Genomic DNA, 19279 nt, shown 5'->3' with positions numbered 1-19279 from the left:
TGCGCATTATACTCTGGGACCCTGCTAGGGTCTCCTAGTGACCCTAGTGCCCAGAGTCTAGAGCGCAGCTGGCTAAAGAGGAGGGGCCCAGATGGAGTCTGTACACCAGCCTTCTCCTCTCTTGAAGCACCCCTTAGTCTGCTATTTAAAAATGTCCTTTCAACTTGAATATGTGACCACCCATAACATTTTTTGTGGTTTGCAGGTTGGCAACAATATGCTACACAGTTACAAAGCTAAAAATAATTTATTTAAAAGTTCACTTACGTATTTCAAGATCTAGAATAAACTCCAAATCTTTAAGAATCTGTGTTACGCTCATCTGAAAACGAGATAAAATAGATTAATCTCTTTTCAAAATAGCTGCAGCCACCCAAAAAATTAAAAGTCAAATATTTCTAACCTCTTCATCTGGACTAGGAGATGTTGCACCTTCATCTTTTACATCAATGTTTTTCTCAACTTCAGTAGGACACCTGTGTAAAACAGAAACATTTGCTCTTCAATTTCATTTGAACTTGAATAAATGGTGTAAGGACATTATTAGATGTGTACAGCATTTTTACTGACACTAAAACTGAAAAAATTGCATGACATTTCTGGAGCGAATAGCTATATAAATGAGTTGAAGTGTTTAATTAATGCCAGATACATTGCATTATTATTCTCAAAACTCTGTGGAATGGATTAATTTATTTTTGTTGCTATATGTGTAAATATAGATTAAAAAAAAATTAAAAATGATTTGAGATATAAACATTCATTAAAATACATGAATTTACAGATAAATCAACAATTAGGAAAAATAAAACTACTCCTACTGTAAGATGTCATGATTCATGCAGAACTGCCAGTTCTGTAAACCAAAACCATCAATTTAATTTGGTTAACCACCTTTACAAGACAGAGGAGGAGTAACGTGAGGGGTAGACACATCTTAAGCCAAGAGTCAGTTATGGAACCAGCAAAGCACCACAACCAAAATATCTGCAGTATATATGGGTCTAATTAGGTGGTACCTTTGGATTTTAAAATACTATTTTCGCTCTATCAGTACACTCTCCATAATTAAGGAAGGTGTCTGTGAAGGGTAAGAGAAATAGTCATGGCATTGTCAGGAGTGAAATGTTATCCCAATTGGCACACACTGAACACACACACATACACTGACATATGTGCTGACAAGTGATCTCTTGCAGTTGGGCTGTGAACATCCTGTGACCCACCAGGTATTTACAATGTCCCTTGTATATACATGCTACCTCTATAGTTTCCTCTAGACTGCATATGATGCATGAATATAGTACTTCTTTCCTCAGTCGTGCTATTTGCAAATATAATAATATGGTCTGTTCTGCTTCACATTCCCCTATTCTCCTGTTACCCCATCACGAGAACTCTATCCCACCACCCAGCGCTGTGTTCTCCCTGCTCTACCTGTCACCTCACCTCTCCTCTACCAGAATCATAACGCACTCCCTCCGTGTCCCACTCCTGCAGTTTCCATTCCTAGCCCACACAATGCTAGTTTGGATAACCACTCTGCAGGAGGTAGCCGTGGGAAGATGAGGCTGAAGATAGCCACACACTGTGGTACCAAGTGACCTCACTACCCACTCTGCTGGAGGCACCCGGGACATGCCGCTTACTGTTGTTATCTGCTGGGGATATCAGGCTGGGTATAGCACACACTGTGTTACTGAATAGCCAATACTGCTTATTCCCAAGTGTCTGAAAAAGGTCAAGTAATGGAATCCTAATGCGTTTCGTCACTGACAGGGGACTTTCTCAAAAGTATGACTTGTTGCTGGGCCTGTGTATTTAAACCCAGCCTCCAATTAAGTACACCTAATCACCACATGTCAAGGAAAAACTTTGAGTGTGCTCATGTTATAATGAGCTGCACTCTCTACATACACATCCAGTGCTATGATAAATGTATACAAATTGTGTCTGAGGTTAAGAAAATGTTTTTCTTTGCATACATCATGGTATCATAGGGTTGACATGATGTTCCATAAAATGTCTGGAGATACCATGTGTATTGGTACCTTTTATGATGTTGGGCCTAAGATCAAGGAGTCTAATTTTCAGATTCCTTGTAGTTCTGCATATGTACATTAAAACACAGCTGCAAATTAAGATGTAAATAACATAGGTGGTGTTGCAATTGATTCTATTTGATTACAAAAATGTCACCACTAGAAGACCTAAATGAGCATGTATTATTCTATATAAAGGAGCAAATGGTACAGACTGTTTACATTTATAGCACCCCTTGGGTTTCGTCAGCAGCCATTATAAAAAAGCAGCTCTAGTGGGCTGATTTATGTCTCTTTTGTCTATAAAGAAAATACTGTAGGAGCTAAACTCCATTATAAATTGTCTGATTTGTTAAAAATGACTGAGGGAGTATCGCTTAAACAAGTTATCAAGATTGGATCCATGAGGAGTATGGCAAAATTATTTGCTACAATCCTCTTAATTTTCATTGAAGCATTATTATATTTTTACATAAAATGAGGTAAACACATTTATCATAGCGCTGGATGTGTAAATAGGGAGTGCAACTCATTATAACATGAGAACAGTCAACATTTTTCCTTGATATTTGGACTGATTAGAAGATCAGGTGTACTTCATTGGAGGCTGGGTGTAAATACACAGGCCCAGTAACAGGTGTGATACTGTTGAGAAAGTCATGTGTCAGTGACGAAACGCATTAGAACTCCATTACCTGACCTTTTTTATACACTTGGGAATAAAGCAGTGTCAGCTATTCAGTGACACAGTGGGGCAGATGTGTTAAACTTGGAGAAGCAATAAAGCAGTGATACGTGCAAGGTGATAACGCACCAGCCAATCAGATCCAATATGTAAATTGACAGAAGCTGATTGGCTGGTGCATTATCACCTTCCACTTCTCATTGCTTTATCACTGCTTTATCACTTCTCCAGGCTTAATACATCTGCCCCAGTATGCGCTATATCTGGCCTGATCTCCCCAGCGGATAAGAACAGTGTGCGGCACATTTTGGCTGCCTCCAGCAGAGTGGGTAGTGAGGTCACTTGGAACCACAGTGTGTGGCTATCTTAAGCCTGATCTTCCATGGCTACCTCCTGCAGAGTGGTCATCCAAACCAGCATTGTGCAATTTCCCTCAGATGGACTAATAATGTGGCCAGGTATATAACCATCCGAGGACGCTCGGATAGAGCTGATTCCCCAGAGGGTATTCTGATACTTCTTCCGCACCTGACTTCTTATGCACAAGTGTAGCTACACCGGTTATATCAGTGCCCCTTCCACTGCTACCGGCACTTATATGTTTTTGGACTATACACCCCCATCTTATTTAAGGTACTGGTATTATGCTTTATTACCATCTATCAAATACCTTTTAAACTTAATTTCACCTTCACCAGGATTATTAACTTTAAAGGCTGCAGTGCATGAGACTGATTGAAGGCAATTTTCATCAAATGCACATATTGGGTCAATCTGAGGAGAATGTCCTGCTCTTAACCCTTTATATCCCAGACTCTTTATATAGATTTATGTCTGTTGGTATTTTATGCTGTTTATCTCAGGTTAGTGATATATAATATTGCAACATTGTTATTTTATATAGTACAGTATGTGACACATTTTATGTATGGCTATTGTGACAATTTAATTGTAATTGCATATATTGATACAATCCTAGTATTTTCCATCCACCATACAGATTTTTATATATGCATATTTTTTATACAAATTAATTAATTTTTTATTGTCCTTTGACTCAAATTGGAGTAAATTACCAAAGCGCAGTTGGTGTTTTTGTAAATTTGCTTCCACATCTCTACCTCCTATGGCTACCATCACTTATTGTAACATTGAGGCTAATGACACCTCATCCCTATCCTCCCTGTTCACTCTCATTTCTCTCTCTTTCATACTCTGAACAAGCCAAATCCCAATACAATGCATCCCTTATATCTGCTCTTGACTCTGTCGCTCCATCGACCACTATTCACCCTCGCAGATTGAAACCTCAACCCTGGCACACCAAATGCACCAGATATCTGCAAAAATGCTCAAGTACTGAGACAGTGGAGGAAATCACACTCTAAGGCAGACTTCCTCTATTTCAAACTTATGCTCTCTCCTTTAGTGCTGCCCTCTCCCTCGCTAAACAGTCATATTTCAAGAATTTGATCTCCTCCCAGTTTTCCAACCCCGGTGACAATTTGTCACTGTCAATGCCCTCTTCTACCCACCCCCACCTCATCTTCCTCTCCTCACTGTCTGCTCTAGACTTTGCCACCTATTTCACATCCAAGATTGACTCCATACACCAGGACATCACACCCCACCTGACCATCAGCAACCAGCCACCTACCATACCACCCCTCCCCATCCCTCTCATCAACTCTGATATCCTTCTCCTATGTATCTGGTGAGAAAGTCATGGCTATCATCCTTTCCCCACCACCATCTTCTCATTTGACCCTAACTCCTCCCCCTCCTCCGCGATCTCTCTCCTTCTACCTGTTCCCATCTTGCCCACCTTCTCAATATCTCACTCTCATTAGGCACTGTCCCCTCTGCCTTCAAGCATGCACTAGTCTCTCCTATTCTTAAAAAAATACCCTTGATTCAAACACCCTCTAAAACTACCGACCCATCTCTCTTCTCATTTTGCCTCATATTGTCACCAATCACCTTACTGCCTTCTCTTTCCTCCTACTCATAGCTTGACCTTTTCCAGTCCGGCTTCAGTTCTCTCCACTCCACTGAAACTGCCCTCACAAAGTCCTCCATGTGCCAAATCTAAGTTCCTTACTCTCTGCATATTCTTCTTGACCTCTCTGCTAATTATGACACTGTGGACCACCCACTCCTTTGGCAAATCCTTCACTCCCTTGGTCTGTGTGATACTGCCCTCTGCTGGCAGTCCTCCTACTTCCCTGACTGTTCCTTCTCTGTCTCCTCTCATGACTCCACCTCTCCTGCACTTCCACTAACTGTAGGTGTCCCTCAAGGTTCTAGTCTTGGTCCTCTCCTTTTCTCTCTGTATATGTCCTTTTTAGGTAATTCATTAGCTCTTTTAACTTCTAATATCTTCTCTATGCTGAGGATACTGAAACCTTTCCTCCCCTGACCTCTTCCATGCTCTCTTCACTCATATCTCCTACTGTCTCTCTGCTATCTCTTTTTGGATGTCTCAGCACTGTCTTAAACTTAACATGTCTAAGACTGAGCTGATCATCTTCCCACCCTCCCACACAATACCACCTCTCACAATTTAATTAACTATTGGTGGCACTACTACCTCCTCTATGCCCCTAGTGAACTGTCTTTGAGTAATCCTGGACTACTCCCTTTCCTAGTATAGTGTATAAATTAAATAATGAAAAATAACAATGTGTAAAAGATAACATAATACATATGGATACAAGGGAGTACATTTACTACAGTTTGTTAAATAGACAAGTGGAGGTGTTTCACACATCAACCAATAAAATTCTAGATATCATTTCTCTGTTACTTTCTTGAACATGATAGCCATAATCTGATTGGTTGCTATGGATAACCCCTACACTTGTCTATTTCAGAAACTTTAGTAAATCTTCCCCCAAGGAGACTGATTAAATGGATACTCATGGATCAACTCCAGTGTACATAAGAGGTAATAACTTTATCATAGGTGCCCTAAAGGAACTAGATGTCTGCACTACAGAATTAGGAGCTACAGTAGCAGTCCCCATCAGACTGCCAAAGTTTGAGTCCCATGAGGCAGTAACTAAAGCCCACAGTGTATGCTTTAATGCCAACATTAGAGTCTGGTCCAAAAAAAATAAATATTGTAAAATAAATTTTACTTGAGCATGTTGTGACCATCATACATGCTTATCTCAGGAGTTGAGTTTGCGGATTAAAATAAATGACGAAGTTATTACCTATTTCTTTATATATTACAACTAATATTATTTATATATATATATATATATATATATACATACATACACACACACATTTTATTTGGTTGCATATATACACACACACACACACACACACACACATATTCTGCCACATTGTTATTATTGTCATTATTATTATTTTGGTTACTGTTATTATTAGATTTAATTTAGTTTTACTATTTTGGAGAAAACTAATTTCCTTCTTTGAGATCACAATTAAGTCTTTGATGTTTTACTTTCTAAAAACATTTCTTGCAAACTATTTTAAAATTTTAATTTAAAATAGTTTGCAAGAAATAACAATAACAAATTTTAAAAGTCATGAATGGTTTGAAAGAGTGTGTATAGAGGTACAGCACATTAGTAACAATATTATACTGCTTTGCATTCTAGGGAAACTGAACAAGCAAACAATCTGACAATGATTAAAAATAAAAAGCTATGGCTTACATACCATGTTATAGCACAATCACACCACAGAAATAAAACATTGTTAAGATGACAATAAACCATTTTTTGAGCAGAAAAAAACCCAAATCTATGTAAATCATCAGTAATTGCTTACAGTACTATACAAATGTTCCAAGCAAAAACAATCATTAGACTGACTAAACTAATATCAAGCACAAGCCAAACTAATTCTAATTTCTTAGCTCATATATATGCCTCAGCAATCTCCTCAGTATAATATTGTTTTGGTCATTATCTTACTTTCATATATTCTTACAAAGTATAACTTGTTTGTGTGAATAATATATACATATAATTTCCTTTTGCACTCAACCTTGCAAAATATATTAAAGAATTAATTTTTAAAACCATTAAACCGTCTTAAACTGTATGTTGCTATTTGCTAATAATTCTACAGATTAAAATATTTTAGAATATCCAACTACAATTAAAGTATCCCTATCTCACTATATTCTGTAGTTTAGTAACCTAAATCACTACATAATAATATTTTTTGTAGAAAAACTTCTAAAAAGTTTGTTACTAATTTTCTGAATAGTAAAAGTATGTAAAATGTTTTATTACAGTACATATGAAATTATGTTGTTTTACTGTAGCACTTTACTTACTTTATAGAATTTCTGATATTAGAGTGTGAGCATGAAATATATACATCTGCAACTTTCTATCCAATTAAACAAAAATAAACATAATATGTGTGGCATGTTTCTAATGATTTAGAAAATGAAGCGCTATAAAATATCTAATGCATTTATTAAATTATATATTAGGTCATTGAACAGCACAAAGACACTAGAAAACGTACCAAAAGATAACTAAAATGCGGATGATGTGACTCAAAGTTAATTTAAGGGTCTGATTCTGAAACATAAAATCTTCTATTTGTCTACTCTGCAATTGATTTTAATTATTACTTTTCACTGAATTGTAACTGCAGGAGGGTCAGAGATTACAATGAAATCAGTCAAGAGCCTGAAACCTAATGAGACACAGCTGCAGAAGAAGAAAAGAAATATATATAATTAAGTTTTATATTTTGCTTAACAAGTAGCAAGTGCATTAGCAGAAAAGATTATTTCTCAGAAAAGCACATGGGCTAGTTAAGACTTAAAGAAAAAAACCTCATTATCCTACCATCCTATTAGGATTTTTTTTTTAATGCGAAATACATTACACAGTAAATGAGAATTTGCAAAGTACATTAAACATAGCTATTTTATTAAAAGATAATATCATTAAGACAGTACAATATGTGTCATAAATCTCAAATAGCATGCTTCTATTGTAAATATTCTAAATGCAAAGCTTTTTGCATCCAAAATACCGGACACCAACTTTTTTTTTAAATAGATAAATTGAATCTCGATAAACTGTATTTGGGTCAAGCTCTTGACACTTTTTATTTTAAGTGCATGCAGACAGCGGCATTTATAGAACACATGTGGCCCTAGTAGGAGTGGCCATCGACCATTCATAATCATTGATGGTTTATGGCCTAAGTAGAATACTTTTGACATTGATGGGGGGAGAACCAGATGGCTTCCCTCCATCAATGGCATGGAATAACCAAATGCTTTTTTTTTTTTTAACAAGGTGTCTCTGGACACGGAGCATAGCTCCTCCCCAACATCCATGAAGCACTATCCCTGTGTTCTGATTGGCCCACAGGCCAGTCAGTGAATAAAATGGGATGACCATCAGTTATGGAAACAATCAAAGGTCATCCATTACATAATTAGCAGACATTGAAGGTCACTTACTATATCACCATCAATGGTTACCACACCGATGGCTATCCCTGGACAAGACACTGATTCAGGGTCTCCTTCAACAGTTAATTAATATATGCCATAAACTACTCCCCCAGCTCCGTGAATGTAAAATGTATATGCTTGTTCCCTTCATTGGACTTATACCAAGCAATCCAATAGAGAAGCAAAAGGATACATGCTATTTCATATAAAGACACAGTTCAGAAGGAGAGCTTCTCCAAAGTCTTAAGGAGACAATTATCCAAAAAATTTTTTACTCTTACCCAAACTCCACATAATAGAGAATTTACAACAACAATATTAAATACTAGGGGTAGATTAAGAAACCAATATTGATATCCAAATTAAATTGCCACATTACAATAACCTAATATTTTCACCTTACTTTGTTCATCTACTGTATTTTACATTGTGAACAACTCATAATGAATCTTTAGATCATTCTAGACTACATTTTACCCCCTTAGAGGGTCCATTGGAGGTGCTCACCTCATTCTAATTTTTACTGAGCAACTTTATCCTTGTAAATTTGTGGGTGTAACCTTACTCTTTTTTTAATAATTGAATAAAAGGTATTTTTTTTCTCTTTTTTATTACTGTATTAAGCATGCCCCAACAAAGAGTATTTCTTTCCTATTTTTTTCTTTTACAGTAGGGGTAGTTTAAATAAAACTGCATTAGGATTACGGAGACTACATACTGTGTGTGTGTGTGTGTGTGTGTGTGTGCGTGTGTATGTGTATTTACAGTATATATATATATATATATATATATATATACACACACACACACATATGTTTCTTAATATATATTTTTATTTTATAACAATTATGCAAATTATTTTGTCCATAATACAACATGGTTAGGAATGATGTCATATTTGCCCTTTTTTCCAGCAATGTTAACATATACTTTAGCAAGGTTTCACAAACTATTTTGCTCTAGGACTCCATCAGACAATAAAATGTATCACAGGACCCCAGAAAGTTACCACAGAATGGCTTCCACACATTCGTCAGCCGACTACACATGCACAGTAGCATTGCTGAGGCAAAGGTGGGCTGGCCCAGTGGGCAGGGTGCCATGTACCCCCCGGGCCACACTACTGCCAAGGGTCATGGGCCGGCCGCCACCTTCCACTAAACCAGTGGTGGCCAACCTGCAGCTCTCAAGCTGCATGTGGCTCTTTCTATCGCCGCATGCGGCTCGTAAGCTCCCGCGGCGCCTCCCACTACCCTAGTCTGCAGTGCCTGGTGCCGGCCCATGAGCAATTCAGAGCTAGTGGACCAGCAGCCAATCAGGAGTCTTAGCTGCCAGTCCGCGACCTCTGATTGGCTTACAGACCGGCGCCTAATTAGAGAGAATCAACGCCGCCAGAGAGTGGAGACTGAGGGGCAGGAGAGGCGCACGCTGTGCTCTCCTTCCCTCAATAGCAGCAGACTGAGCAGAACAGCAGCATGGCGGTAAGCAGCACTTGGGGGGGGGTGCAGTGTGGGGACATGTGTATCTTACACTGGGGGCATATTTGGCACTGGGAGGATGTGTATCTGGCACTGGGGGCATATCTGGCACTGGGGGACATCTATCTGGCACTGGGGTCATATCTGGCACTGCGGGGACATGTGTTTCTGGCACTGGGGGCATATCTGGTACTGGGGGCATATCTGGCACTGGGGAGATATGTAGCTGGCAGTGGGGGCATATTTGGCACTGGAAGCATATCTGGCACTGGGGGGACACGTGTATCTGGCACTGGGGGGACGTGTATTTGGCAGTGGGGGCATATTTGGCACTGGGGGCATATCTGGCACTGAGAAGATGAGTAGCTAGCAGTGGGGGCATACCTGGCACTGGGGGGACGTGTATCTCAGACTGTGGGCATATCTGTCACGGTGGGCATATCTGGCACTGGGGAGACTTGTAGCTGACAGTGGGAGCATATCTGGCACTGGGGGGACATGTAGCTGACAGTGAGGGCATATTTGGCCCTGGGGGGACATCTATCTGGCACTGGGGGCATATCTGGCACTGGGGACATCTATCTGGCACTGGGGGCATATCTGGCACTGGGGGCATATCTGGCACTGGGGGCATATCTGGCACTGGGGGGACATGTGTATCTGGCACTGGGGGGACATGTGTATCTGGCACTGGGGGAATATTTGGCACTGGGGGCATATCTGGAACTGGAGAGATGTGTAGCTAGCAGTGGGGGCATGTCTGGCACTGGGGGCATATTTGGCACTGGGGGACATGTGTATCTGGCACTGGGGGGACATGTGTATCTTACACTGGGGGCATATCTGGCACTGGGGAGATGTGTATCTGGCAATGGGGGCAAATCTGGCACTATGGAGACATGTTTGTATCTGGCACTGTGGGGGCATATATGTATCTGGCACTGTGGGGCATATATGTATCTGGCACTGTGGGGCATATATGTATCTGGCACTGTAGAGGAATAAGTGTATCTGGCACTGTGGAGGAATATATGTATCTCGCACTGTGGAGGAATATATGTATCTGGCACTGTGGAGGCACCCATTTTTTGGTGTTTATATATGTATGTGGCACTGTGCAGGGGCTTTATCTGTATGTGGCACTGTACAACATGACTAAAAATGGGGTTATGACAGGGTCATAATCCTACAAACATCAAACCGAAAGGTGTGCGCATAAAAATGGGGTGTGGCTTTGTGACACCTATGCCATGCCCCCATTTCTGCTTGCGTGTCTTCGGCGCGGGCATGAAATAGCTCTTACCCTTGACTACAGATCTTTTCTGGCTCTTTGCCACTGACTGGTTGGCCAACCCTGCACTACACAGCTCTGCTGAAGCCACACCCGTACTGACAAATTTATAAGTATCTTTGGGATAATTTACACCAGGCCTAATTTTTTTTTTGTTAATAAATATATTTTTTTTTAAACTCCATTTAATATGGCGCCATTACTTATGGGCCAGTGCTCTGGACTTGCTCCCCAGGCTAAAAGTTGCCAGCCAGCTCCTGTGCTGAGGAACAAAACAGAAATTACCGCTAATGTGATCACTTATTTCTTATACAACTACAAGGGTGAGCTCCTTTTTTATAGTTTGTACCTGCAGTGAAGGCTTTAGTCCTTCACAGAATAGTCATACTGTATATTCAAGGTGGTATTTGGATCACTAAATTTTGAGGTATATATAATATAATTGCCACTGTTCTTTGGAGTTGAAACTTCTCCAGATAGGAATTTAAATTGAAGTGTGGGTAGATGCGCATATAATAAATAATAGTCCCATTGAAGAGCCTGCGTTACTCACTCTAACCCCTTTTGTGCCGGGATCCATTTGCAGTGTGAGGAGATGGTTGACCTGAGCATCCTCGGGTTCTAAACAGTGTGTGCAGCTCGCACTTCAGCAGCTGGCTCCAAGATGCTCAGGCAATCAGGGACTACCCAGATATGGGATACTCCAGCCGTGTTGTAAACAGCTGATGCGGCTGAACTCAGGACGGCAGTCTCGGCTCTGAAATGGGACTATTATTTATTATATGCGCATCTACCCACACTTCAATTTAAATTCCTATCTGGAGAAGTTTCAACTCCATTGAACAGTGGCAATTATATTATATATACCTCAAAATATAGTGATCCAAATACCACCTTGAATATATAACTATTCTGTGAAGGACAGCTATTTTAACAGGGGTGATACAAAGTCTCATATTGGACTTGAACTGCAACATATTTTGGTTACATGTGTAACGATAAGTGCTGATACTTTTATTATACATTCAATATATCCTGTTAGAGATTTGTCCAGTGTTAGTCATTTGCTATATATTTTTAAGTGATTAATAAATTCATTTTAAATTAGAACTACCGGCATTCTTATCATTGATGTATTGATTCCCCAGTGCGGCTCTTTTTCTTAATCCTATAGTTCTATATTTGAGACTGGTGCAGATAAGTCTGGGAGTCCGTCGCCATCAAATCAATATTATTATTTAATTATTTGGTTTCTATTTATCCACAGTCTACACGCGCTAAAAGGGGGTTTTCTGTGTGGTTGTTTGCAGTCTCCTGCCGGCTGCCTCATCTGTAAGTTTCCTACAGCTCAGAAGCCCCAGGACCTGGGAGTGCACTCACTGCCAGCTATGTGCCCCCTGTGGATATCTGCATGTAAATGAGGGAGCCAAAAATGGAGGCTGCTGTGGCAGCCACAGCGGGTGATGGGTGGGGCAGGCAGAGCACTGGGGTGGGGCAGGCAGAGCACTGGGGTGGGGCAGAGCTGCCTGATGACTCCTCGGATATCTAAGCTAGTGATCTGAGGAGTCTGAAGTAACAGACCACTCAACTGATTTTTCAGAATTCTCTGATCACTGGCCAAGAGCTCAAAGGAGTCATCAACCTGACAGTCATCAACATTGAGTCACGACCTCATGTTGGGATGGTCAGGACCCACTTTAGGGTTACAACTCACAGTTTGAGAACCAATGACAAATAGGAATCAATAAATAGTGATTTGGAAATAGTGGGGGAAATGTTATAGGGTGTGAGAATCAGAAAGTGAGAGATTTTGTAAGAGTTTTCTGGGGATTTTTAAGTGGTAATCATTTACTTGGAAAAATCAACCTTAACACCCCCCCCCCCCCCCCCAAGAAAACTTTCACAAAAAATCTCACTTTCTGATTCTCACACCCTATTACATTCCCCCATGCTATGTCATGCCATCACTATTAAGCATTTGAGCCAACTTTTTAAAGTTATTAGAGGTAATCACATTACAGTCACCTTGTGAATCACAATGGTATACACATAGATAAATGCAGACAGTACAAATATTGCAGATACTCCAGCATCGACAGCACCTACAAAGGGGGATCCAATACCATCAACAAGGTTCAGCCTGTCAAGGTGGTTGATATGAGGAATCCATAATATCATGGACAGTTGTATGCTACTGGGTGTGTGACATCCAGCAACATTAAGAACCTGCATGATCTGAAGCCCACCAGAATGACATATAACATAGTTTACAGGAATTCACAGACATAACCAATAGGCTATATGGATGTCAAAAATAAAATGAGTGATCCTCCAGATCCTGTGCAACTCTGATAATGTCAGGTGTCTTTTTTTGCGGAAAATACATCTTAATCGCAATGCAATGTGACTAGGATGCATGAGGAGACTGTGCTGATTAATTTGATATATGACACTTGTATATAGTGTATGACTGAATATGTATACACAGCAAAACAGACCTTATATTTGAAAAAAGCTGTGGCTGCTACATTGTAGCATTTTTGTATACAGATTCAGAGACTCAGTCACACAGAGATATACAAGTGTCATATCAAATTAATCAGCACAATATCCTCATGTGTTCTAGTCACATTGCATTGAAATTAAGAATGCATTGCAATTAAGAAGCATTTTTGGCTAAAAAAGTGAAAAAAGATGCCCAGCGCTAGAAAATACTCACGCGACATGGAATGCCAAGAGGGGCTGTTTGGTGTGAATGCAGCAAAAATTTATGACCACATAAATGTAATATGGGTTTTTATCACACAGGATCTCCTAGTACCTACTATGCGATTTCCTAAGTGAGGAAAGTGTATTGAGGAGACTCCATCACAATATTATTGAATTTCTGAATTCTAAAAAGGGTGCAGAGAAAAGTAACCAGATTTAGAAGAGGCACTCATTTGTAAAACTTTGTATTTTTTTTATAAATTCTGTAATTTCCAATAAAAGTTAAGTATTTACAACTTTGCAAATGAGTGCATCTTTTAAATGGATTACTGTTCTCTACCTTTTCTGTACTTCTTTAACTGCTTTTGAGAAAATTGCTGTCATATCAAAGATCATAGATTTATTTAGGCAAATTATAAAATCTGCCTCTTATTCAGAGAAATAGGTCACTGATGGGAAAACTAATCATTCATAATTGATTCTGTACATAATTATGACACATGGTTAAACAAATTCTGGCCTATGTCTTAACTTCCATACTCTTTCAATTTACAGGCATTCACTCAAAGAACTCCAGTGACTACATGGACAAAGATGATAAATGATTAAATCATTTCAATACCCAAAAAATAAATGTCTTGCTTCTAATGGCCTTAGACACCCTGCTGCATTTGAAATTTAGCAAAACTACCTTTATGAATGCTTGTTATTACCTAGTTATTACCCAGTTTGTTTTATCACTGGTGTTTCAAATTGTAAAGTGCAACAAAATTTGCTGCACTATATAATACACAAATAATTAAAATAGGGGCAAACACAGGATTTATGAAGGGGGGTTTCCAAAGAGGGGTGGAGCAAAGCATAAGAGGGCGGAGACTGATTTAATATGCCCTCTGTAACCTGCTGTGGTGCCTTACAACAGTAATGTGATATGTATTGTGTAAATGTTGGCACTAGTTGGTATGCGATCAGCGACTCTTTGTCACCCAGAAATGAAGACTCACAGGCGCCCGCAGGCTACTCCAACATTTCGCTTTATAACAACCTTTGTCAGGGTTACCCTGACAAGGGTTGTTATAAAGCGAAATGTTGGAGTAGCCTGCGGGCACCTGTGAGTCTTCATTTCTGGGTGACAAAGAGTCGCTGATCGCATACCAACTAGTGCCATCATTTATATTATATATATATATATATATATATATATATATAAAACGAAAGAAGATATGTATATACATACATACACACACATATACATATACTCATCACAGTCCGGCACTCCAATAATTAGAATAGCTATAGACAGTGCCGACACAGTCCAAAAAATAACCTGTCAAAGGTGCATCTCTCGGTATAATAAAGACATAACACAGGTAGAGTTTGTCAACATTTCAGTGTTGCCACTATCATCCTGACAACACTGAAACATTGACAGAATCTACCTGTCTTATGTCTATAATGCTGTGTGCTGCTCCTTTGACGGGTTATGTGTGGATATATTGCCGATAGGTCCAGTGTGATCCTTAAGCCTGCCCAGAATATCCACATCAGTAGCCCTTCACTTTTACAGTGTTACACAAGTAGCCAGTACATACACTTGTATGTTCAGTATTACACCACAAGACATATAATTGATTAAATACTGCACACCCAACCCTCTCCCCCCTCCTGCCACACACCACACATACATAGCTGCTTGATGCTGGCACTGTCATTACCTGCAGCTGCAGGGACTCAAGGCAGAGAGAAGTACCTGGGAGGAGCTTGCCGCGCTACCGCTGCAGCTCCCCCTAGCCCACAGATTCAACCAGCTCCCAGTTCAGCCATCTCTTTGAATATGAGAGGTTGGCTGCAGCGTCACTGATGGCTCCTCCGTCCCCCCCCCTAAAAAAAAAATCGGTCACTTACGGTGATGGATCGGCGGTAGGGGGGGTTTCTAGGTACTTGGAAACCCCCCCTGCTTGCGCTAGTGTAAAACTATACACAAAATTTTAGAAACAAAGAAAATGTATAGGCCTGTTTGAAAGAATAGATTTGTGGGGGATAATTTGGGGCAGCTAAATTGATAATGTATTTAGTATTTTGGATGTTGGAACTTCTTTTATTATGGATTTTCTTGTTCATTTAAAATAACTGCTGTGGTGCCTCTCTTTAGGATATTTATCCGCTGATGTCCATGCCTGTGTTGGGTACACAAAAATGCTGCTGTAGCCACTTTACTCACAGAAGACTCAAGCAAGGGGATGTTTGGTTTGGTTCCTCTGTCTTCCTGGGCAGTTTCTCAAGGTTTGCCTTCCTTTTGCAGGTGAATATAGTGAGCTTCTAAGGGGCAAGAAATATTCTGGTCTTCTGGGTCTTGAAATTGCTGTTAATAGTTTTTATGGCTACATGAAAATGTCCAACTTAGCCCATGGTGGTGGTGGGGAACGTGAAGTGGTTATCTGACCTAACATGGCCATATTAAGAGGACTCATGATAGTGCTTGGGTTAAAATTGTGGATTGCTGATATGTTGGATTTGTTTACTTTGACTAAGGACACTAAGGAATCCTTCTGCACCATGTAGGCAAAAAGGGAGTATGTGGAAGAAAGCCTTTAGGGCCTATTAAAAGGGGATCAATGGTTATCTCTCCTTCTGAGCTACTCATTTGGAGTTCTGTCCTGGGGAGACAATGATTGTCTTAAAATTAGAGATGAGCGGGTTCGGTTCGTTGAGATCCGAAACCCCCCAAACTTCACCTATTTTACACGGGTCCGAGGTAGCCTCGGATTTTCCTGCCTAGCTCGGTTAACCCAAACGCGGCCGAACGTCATCATCCCGCTGTCGGATCCTTGCGAGATTCGTATTCTATATAAAGAGCCGCGCATCGCCGCCATTTTCACTCGTGCATTGGAGATTGAACGGAGAGGACGTGGCTGCGTTCTCTCCCTGAAAAGCTCTGTATCTGTGGTCAGTGTGCTACAAATATCTGTGCTCAGTGTGCTGAAAATATCTACATTCTCTGCCTGAAAACACTCCATATCTGTGCTCAGTGTGCTGCAAATATCTGTGCTCAGTGTGCTGCATTGTGGGGACCACCAGTATATAATTATAGTAGTACAGTACAGTAGGCCATTGCTGTATCTTGCAGCTCTGTGTCAAGTATACTATCCATATCTGTGCTGCATTATTGTGAGCAGTATATAGTAGGACAGTGCAGCATTTTGGTGACCAGCAGTATACATATAGTACAGTACAGTAGGCCATAGCTGTATCTTGCAGCTCTGTGTCAAGTATACTAGTATCCATATCTGTGCTGCATTATTGTGAGCAGTATATAGTAGGACAGTGCAGCATTTTGGTGACCAGCAGTATACATATAGTACAGTACAGTAGGCCATTGCTGTATCTTGCAGCTCTGTGTCAAGTATACTAGTAGCCAAATCTGTGCTGCATTATTGTGAGCAGTATATAGTAGGACAGTGCAGCATTTTGGTGACCAGCAGTATACATATAGTACAGTACAGTAGGCCATTGCTGTATCTTGCAGCTCTGTGTCAAGTATACTATCCATATCTGTGCTACATTGTTGTTGTGAGTAGTATATAGTAGGACAGTGTAGCATTGTGGTGACCACCAGTATACAGTAGTACAGTACAGTAGGCCATTGCTGTATCTTGCAGCTCTGAATCACTTCAAGTATCCATATCTGTGCTGCATTGCTGTGAGCAGTATATAGTAGGACAGTGCAGCATTTTGGTGACCAGCAGTAGTAGTACAGACAGTACAGTAGGCCTTTGATATTGATATATATCACTGGCATATAATTCCACACATTAAAAAATGGAAACCAAACATGTGGAGGGTAAAATAGGGAAAGATCAAGATCCACTTCCACCTCGTGCTGAAGCTGCTGCCACTAGTCATGGCCGAGACAATGAAATGCCATCAACGTCATCTGCCAAGGCCGATGCCCAATGTCATAGTGAAGAGCATTTAAAATCCAAAAAACTAAAGTTCAGTAAAATGACCCAAAAATCAAAATTAAAAGCGTCTGAGGAGAAGCGTAAACTTGCCAATATGCCATTTACGACACGGAGTGGCAAGTATCGGCTGAGGCCCTGGCCTATGTTCATGGCTAGTGGTTCAGCTTCACATGAGGATGGAAGCACTCATCCACCCGCTAGAAAAATGAAAAGACTTAAGCTGGCAAAAGCACAGCAAAGAACTGTGCGTTCTTCTAAATCACAAATCCCCAAGGAGAGTCCAAATGTGTCGGTTGCGATGCCTGACCTTCCCAACACTGGACGGGAAGAGGTGGCGCCTTCCACTATTTGCACGCCCCCTGCAAGTGCTGGAAGGAGCACCCACAGTCCAGTTCCTGATATTGAAATTGAAGATGTCACTGTTGAAGTACACCAGGATGAGGATATGGGTGTTGCTGGCGCTGAGGAGGAAATTGACAAGGAGGATTCTGATTGTGAGGTGGTTTGTTTAAGTCAGGCACCCGGGGAAACACCTGTTGTCCGTGGGATGAATATGGCCATTGACATGTCTGGTCAAATTACAAAAAAAAAAAAATCACCTCTTCGGTGTGGAATTATTTTAACAGAAATGCGGACAACAGGTGTCAAGCCGTGTGTTGCCTTTGTCAAGCTGTAATAAGTAGGGGTAAGGATGTTAACCACCTAGGAACATCCTCCCTTATATGTCACCTGGAGCGCATTCATTAGAAGTCATTGACAAGTTCAAAAACTTTCGGTGACAGTGGAAGCAGTCCATTGACCACTAAATCCCTTCCTCTTGTACCCAAGCTCCTGCAAACCACACCACCAACTCCCTCAGTGTCAATTTCCTCCTTAGACAGGAATGCCAATAGTCCTGCAGGCCATGTCACTGGCAAGTCTGACAAGTCCTCTCCTGACTGGGATTCCTCCAATGCATCCTTGAGTGTAACGCCTATTGCTGCTGGCACTGCTGTTGTTGCTGCTGGGAGTCGATCATCATCCCAGAGGGGAAGTCGGAAGACCACTTGTACTACTTCCAGTAAGCAATTGACTGTCCAACAGTCCTTTGCGAGGAAGATGAAATATCACAGCAGTCATCCTGCTGCAAAGCGGATAACTCAGGCCTTGGCAGCTGTGTTGGTGTTAAACGTGTGTCCGGTATCCACCATTAATTCACTGGGAATTAAAGAATTTCTTGAGGTAGTGTGTCCCTGATACCAAATACCATCTAGGTCCTAAAAAATGCAGTTGTACCCAGTGTCCACTTAACCACGGACATGTGGAGCAGGGCAGACTCAGGACTATATTACTGTGACAGCCCACTGGGTAGATGTATTGCCTCCCGCAGCAAGAACAGCAGTGGCGTCACCAGTAGCAGCATCTCGCAAACGCCAACTCGTTCCTAGGCAGGCTACGCTTTGTATCACCGCTTTCCATAAGAGGCACACAGCTGACAACCTCTTACGGAAACTGAGGAACATCATCGCAGATTGGCTTACCCCAATTGGACTCTCCTGGGGATTTGTGACATTGGACAACGCCACCAATATTGTGCGTGCATTACATCTGAGCAAATTCCAGCAGGTCCCATGTTTTGCACATACATTGAATTTGGTGGTGCAGAATT

General features: G+C 40.8%; 1 protein-coding gene across 4 annotated transcripts in view; it reads right to left on the bottom strand.

Moving 5' to 3' along the window:
• LOC134911569 (uncharacterized) overlaps window positions 1–19279 on the bottom strand; it is a 301968-nt gene that overhangs the window by 123572 nt on the left and 159117 nt on the right. For all 4 annotated transcript variants that reach the window (XM_063919709.1, XM_063919706.1, XM_063919707.1 and 1 more), the window contains exons 4-5: window positions 404–476; window positions 268–322 (exon numbers count right to left, since the gene is read on the bottom strand). In XM_063919709.1, coding sequence (XP_063775779.1) covers window positions 268–322; window positions 404–476 — 128 coding nt within the window. The remainder of the gene's footprint in view (window positions 1–267; window positions 323–403; window positions 477–19279) is intronic.

This window comes from Pseudophryne corroboree, chromosome 4 (genome assembly GCF_028390025.1).
Source record: "Pseudophryne corroboree isolate aPseCor3 chromosome 4, aPseCor3.hap2, whole genome shotgun sequence".
In the NCBI taxonomy this organism is placed as follows: Eukaryota; Metazoa; Chordata; class Amphibia; order Anura; family Myobatrachidae; genus Pseudophryne; species Pseudophryne corroboree.
The sequence above is the reverse complement of the archived record's forward strand: the minus strand, read 5'-3'. Positions and strand labels throughout refer to the sequence as shown.